Source organism: Marmota monax, unplaced genomic scaffold, assembly GCF_021218885.2.
Source record: "Marmota monax isolate L192 unplaced genomic scaffold, Marmota_monax_Labrador192_F-V1.1 WCK01_AAM20220418_F8-fsc00052, whole genome shotgun sequence".
NCBI lineage: Eukaryota > Metazoa > Chordata > Mammalia > Rodentia > Sciuridae > Marmota > Marmota monax.
The window spans coordinates 12123771-12129770 of NW_026693473.1; the positions used below are offsets into that span (position 1 = coordinate 12123771).

At 32.2% G+C, this 6000-nt stretch overlaps 1 protein-coding gene across 4 annotated transcripts in view; it reads left to right on the plus strand.

Moving 5' to 3' along the window:
• The window catches only part of Fgf12 (fibroblast growth factor 12), a 513569-nt gene extending 507970 nt beyond the window's left edge, over window positions 1–5599 (plus strand). For all 4 annotated transcript variants that reach the window (XM_058583579.1, XM_046458017.2, XM_046458016.2 and 1 more), the window contains one exon: window positions 1930–5599. In XM_058583579.1, coding sequence (XP_058439562.1) covers window positions 1930–2048 — 119 coding nt within the window. In that variant the 3' untranslated portion in view covers window positions 2049–5599. The remainder of the gene's footprint in view (window positions 1–1929) is intronic.
• The last annotated feature ends 401 nt before the right edge of the window (window positions 5600–6000 follow it).

The window sequence follows — 6000 nt, forward strand, 5'->3', positions numbered from 1 at the left end:
ATTGCTTGATGACATTAAAATATTTAGTAAAGGTAAGGCCAGCTCACATACTGATTAATATATGGTTGAAACTTTTAAACTAATATACGGCAATCATTTATACTTTATTTGATGAATTACAGCTTTACTGGCTTACTGGTCTTTGAAACCCTGCATTCTTATCCTCTCTCTGCCTGCTCGCAATCTAGCTTTAGGGAAGACATTTAGGTTCTTTTATGTTTGAAAAAATAAAGATGATAATTTCTTACCTACAATATTTATAGGTCTATTATTATTATCAAATGACTTAATCAATTTTAAATGTCTTTGAATACTTCAAAATGATGGATCTTTCAAGGGATCATCATTGTGGTTGTTATTTTCATTACAAAGGTTTTGGTTTACAGTTTGGACTTACAATGAACTTTATCGAACACTTACGCATCATTTTTCTCTTGTATGTTGTTTGGCATTTATTTTGCGCAATTCAAAATTGATACAGCTATCAAAGGCAGTTGTATTACAAAAAAAAGCTTTTTCCTTTCTTTTTTGCATTCTAAATGAATTACGCTATTTTGATTATGTTTCAGTTCTAAAATTTTATTGAGGTTCATACCCCTTCTTAACTTAGATATATTACTGAATTCCAGAGCTGTAAACAAGAATGAAAGTTAAAGCATAAAAAATTAAATTTAATCTGTAAGTTTGATAAAGATCTTGTTCTCTTTCTGTCCTTTTCTTTCTTTTCTTTTCTTTATTTTTTTTTTTGTATTTGCATACAATTCCTAGAATGACCTTAGTTTGCTTTATCTAAGCATCCATTTTTTTTTTCCTAAGGAAGAATACAGCAATTCAAATACCTGTTTGATTTATTGAGCAGGGAGCAAGAAAGTGGGTTAATAAAAGATGTGGATCCAGGTAGTATGACTTCCAAACTTGTACTCTTAACCTTTCAAGCCCAAGGGAGGAAACTATGTTATGTAGGAAATAGCATCCATATTATTAAGCCATTGAGTGATGCTTGAATAAATGTAGATGCTTAGCTGTTTTTCCAAAATGAAGGATAAAATAATAATTCCTGATACGTCAGTGAAATATGTCTTATACAGTCAGTTTTGTCTAACTCGCAACAGTCTAATGAAGCAAAAATGGATTCAACATGCTGATTGATCCTATCTTAGGAGAATAACTATAAATTGGAAAACACTGTTCTGTTGCAGTAATCTCACAACAGCCATGCTAGTTTGCAGACTGGGCTTTAGAGTTAGACAAAGCAGAGAGGAGAAAAGGACCATTAAATAGATGCAAAATGAAATCTCATGGTTGCATAATCACATTCCCTATTGATGAATAACTAAAAAATCATGGGCTGTGTCCCTTAATTTAGACAAAGAAAATCTGGGGTAATCAAGGAAATTGATTCATGTTCTTTCCTCTTCTCCCTCCTCTCCATTATCATTTCTTATAGGATGTCCTGAAATTTGGAACTAAAAGTTCAGTTTGACACAACAATGTCATGATTCTTACAGTGGTTAGGTTAAGGTTAGGAGCATGTCAGTAAATATTTTTCCCTTCCCAAACTAAATTGCAGAAAATGGACCAAAAAAGCAAAATGCTACTTCTAACTTCAAATGCTCTACCTCCAATTTCTTCCCTAACTCTGGATAGAAATCCTATTATATAGGTTAGGAGGCTGTAAAGACTCCAACCTTATCTACCAGAAAACTGAAAGAACCTATATACTGCAATATAAGAAGGCTTAAAGGGTTATGACTTATAGAACTGGAAGAGAACCAGGGATAGCCACATACATCAAACTAAAACCCTTTCACAATGTGGAGGAAAATCAGTGATTAAGTGAAGAATATCCTAAAGTAAATATTTGTGAATTTTATTGAAGCAAAATTGATGTTCATTATCATAAGTAATTATTGTCATTTTGCTTTCCAGTGTGTATGTACAGAGAACCATCACTACACGAAATTGGAGAAAAACAAGGACGTTCAAGGAAAAGTTCTGGAACACCAACCATGAATGGAGGCAAAGTCGTGAATCAAGATTCAACATAGCTGAGAACTCTTCCCTTCTTCCCTCTCTTATCCCTTCCCTTACTCTTTCCTTCCCTTTCCCCATGTCCTTCCAATAATCCACCCAAGGAGAGAAAAATAAAATGGCAATGCAGGACCTAGTAGCTAAGATTCTGCACTCAAAATCTTCCTTTGTGTAAAACGAGAAAAGTGAACCAAAGCTTGCCTGTTGCAACGTGGTAGAAAATTCACATGCACAAAGATTAGTATACATAAAAGCAAAGGAAAAATAAATCAGGACTCCATAAACATCAAACTGTGTTGTTCTTAATAGAGGGCTACTTCATAAACAACTACAATAAAGATGAAAAGAAGTTACCTAGAAGGAAAGGGTTTTTGAGACTTGAACTCTCAAACTGATGTTAGATTCTAAATGGCTTAAACTTTTGATAATGCTGTGATATGTGGTTTTGTTTGATGTTGGGTTTTTTTGTTTGTTTGTTTTGGACATCTAGAATTGACACACAATTACATACTTTCTCTAAGATTTTTTTTTAGCCATGAATTGAACATGTGAATTATACTTTTTTAATGCCTGTAAGGTATATAGCCAGTAACTACTTAACATCAAGGAAAATTTCAAAAAATTACTCTTGAACCTATTAAGATTGTTTTTTTTTTTTTTGGCAAAAGATTAATCTTGTATTGAAACTAATGGTATTAGTTGACTTATAAATTCCTTTATAAACAAGAGTTTCAAATTCTCCTAAGAGAATATATTTTTATCAAAGGTATTAATACAAGATATTATTTTATTTTTTAGTCATTTAGAAAACATTCTTGTCCTAATACTCTTATATTTGTTCTTATCTTTTTGCATTTTGGACACCTTTGAGAGTATAGGTACATGTCTAGTTGCCTTAGAGAGTTTTGTACCATATCTTGCAGCAGGAAAGAGAGATGGGTTTCACATAAAGAAATAAGTCCAAGGAAATGGGTCAATGTATTTCCCCTTTGTACCTTGTTGAAGTTTTATGTATATAGCATTTTCCAAACTGTATGAGAAAATGGGAGGCAAGCTGTGAATTCCTAGCTTACCGTCTTATGAACCTGGTGGACTGTTTGTTGATATATATCCTCATTTATAAGTCCAGTTGACAATAAATCTGTAGCTTAGAAGACAGAGGGTACTGTTAGTACACTGAATTTTCAGGTGACATGGAGAAACAGTTATGGAATTAGCAGCTATGGCTCCAATGGACTGAACTGGGAGTGGCTTAAAGGAATGAAAAAGAACTCAGTGTAAGAGCAAGCAAACACACAGTTAGGAAAATTAAAGTATTACACAAAAATATTAGCCAAGAAATGAAAGTTGTACAATTGCATTGGAATAAATAGTTCTACTTAGCCCTACAAATCAGAAATGATGTAGAGACATCCAAATTTCAACAAAATAAAACAAAACAGAATGTTTAAAAATGTATGCAGATTTATGGATATTATTAATGAGAAGACTTAGCATGTAACTTCTCCTATATCTCTACTGTCCAGCATGTCTTGTTCCAAATATGACTCCCTAAAATATATACACTTTGCAGCTCTAGGTCCTCACTTCCAACCTTGCCATGGATTGCTGTATTCTTTCAAGGTCAATGTAGTTTCCCTCACTCCACATGATCATTATTCTTCAATAGTGGTTCTTGTCCTTCACCAAGTATACTATTTATGTTATCGGGAAGTTACCAGAAAAAAAAAATGGAGGAATTTGCCTAATCAATTGGAAAGAATAAACATTATGCAACTAGGCAAGGATTTTGAATACACATTTTCAAAGGATATTTGTTTAATCAAAATATCTGGAAAGTAACAAATAAATGCATTTAATTTAAAAAAAAAAGATATGTCACTCTTCTAGGAAAAGAATACCCTTGTTTAAAAAAATGCAAATCTTGGTATATCTTCTTTGTCACTCTTGGTTCAACATAAGACCCCTGTCACTTCCAGGACCAAACAAATCCCAAGCATAAAGCTTTATTTTGTTTGAAAAAAATAAAAAAGAGGCTTCAATGAAATGGTTCACAAGCTCTTTTAGCATGAAACAGCCGGAGCTTCTGTAGTAATGCACATGGTCTCATCAGTAACACATGCAATGGTTTCACAAGTAACACGAAGGACAGAATTCACAATTACTTACACTGGTGATTTCATGACAATATATTTAATCTAGTTAATTATGAAAATTATGACAGAAATAGGAATCTCCAACAACATTCCTTTCTCTGCTTACAGTGACTACCCATTATTTGTCATGCAGACCCACATCTGTCTCTTTCATGAGACCAGTTAAGAAGCAGAGTTCTAACTACCCAATCTGAGTATTGTATTTCCTCCATATCATATTAAGCACATGTTCTCTGCAATGAAATGTTCTAGAAATTAGTTTTGCTTATTTTCAACTCATTTCTTTTATAGAATAAACCTGAGGAAAATGTGGTTCAGAGCTCAGGGTAAAGGTTTACTTGACTGCTGCTTTTTTGACAGTACATTAAAACCTATTGTAGTCATTATTCACTAAGTTTTGAAATTATTATGAAATATAAAACTATAATTGTCTTTTTCCTTCAAAAATTAGTCAGTTTTAATACTTTGTTTTCTGTTTTATTCCAAATATAATTATTAATTACTTTGACTTTTCGTTGTTCTAATTTTTGGGTCTTTAACTCATCTATCTTCTCCTTCAAGTGGAAAAAGTTTTTAGAAAAATGCCCTGGGAGATTCCCAGGAAAAGTATGGCTTTTAGTAAAGCTTTGAAATTGTGTATGTAGATATAAATTAAGACATGGTTACTGTAAATTCTTACTGTAATATGTTTCAAAATCAATAGACTTGAGAATGAAAACAAAACAAAACTTTTGAGAGTCTTACAAAACATCTTTCTGGTTAATATACGTAACTTGATTTTAAAATTAAGTTCAAAGTATAGAAATAAGTCATTCTGCAGTTTCATTTGGTAGTTTTAAGATTTTTGTGCTTCAGAAAACTGGAAGACCCCCAAGCCATCGTATTCTTGATCATAGTAATAATTTTGGTTTTAATTATACATATGAAAGTCATAGAACATTTTTAAGCCATTATGGATTGGCACAATAAAGAGACATCAATGTAATGTAATGTGATTCATTTTTTAAAATATATTTTTTAGTTGTAGATGGACACAATACCTTTATTTACTTATTTATATGGTGCTGAGGATCGAACCCAGTGCCTCACACATGCTAGGTGAGTGCTCTACCACTGAGCCACAACCCCAGCCTCCGTAATGTGATTATTTATAGGCTTCATATCAATCTAGAAAACTTCTTTAGAAGAACTCTTCTTTTTAAGAAAATGACAACTCAATAACTCGGTATTTTTTTCTAAATTGGCGATCTTTGGGTGCCATTATGGGGAGATGAGAGTATTAAGACAAGAGTAAAGGATAAAGAATGAATTGATTGTTATTCATTGAAAAGTTTGGAGATTATAGTTTGGGACTACTGGTTTCTTGGTGAAGAAGACTGGCAACATCATCAATCTTTTTTTTTTTTTTTAAACATAGACCCAGAAATAGCATATCTATTCTTCTACCCTGTTGGCTTACTCTACAAGGCCTTGCTCTTGAGAAAGTTTTTCATGATGTTGCTTAGTTTCATCTGCAAAAGATGAGACCCAGTCAAATATAAAAATTCCCCGCTCATTTTAATACCATTAAGGCTGAGGTTATTTCTTTGTCATAAAATTGTAAATAGCATTTTTTTAAGTCAGAATCACCTTTAAAACAGTGGATTGTTTGACAAATAGATATGTGTATATATACAAATGCTGAAATGAGGATATATTATATAGAGTTTTTATTTGATTTGTGGTCTTTAGTCATAGTTAATCAAAAATAAAGAGATTTGAATGCAAAACTTTATATATAAATGTATATTTCTAAAATAGTACAAATTGCCAC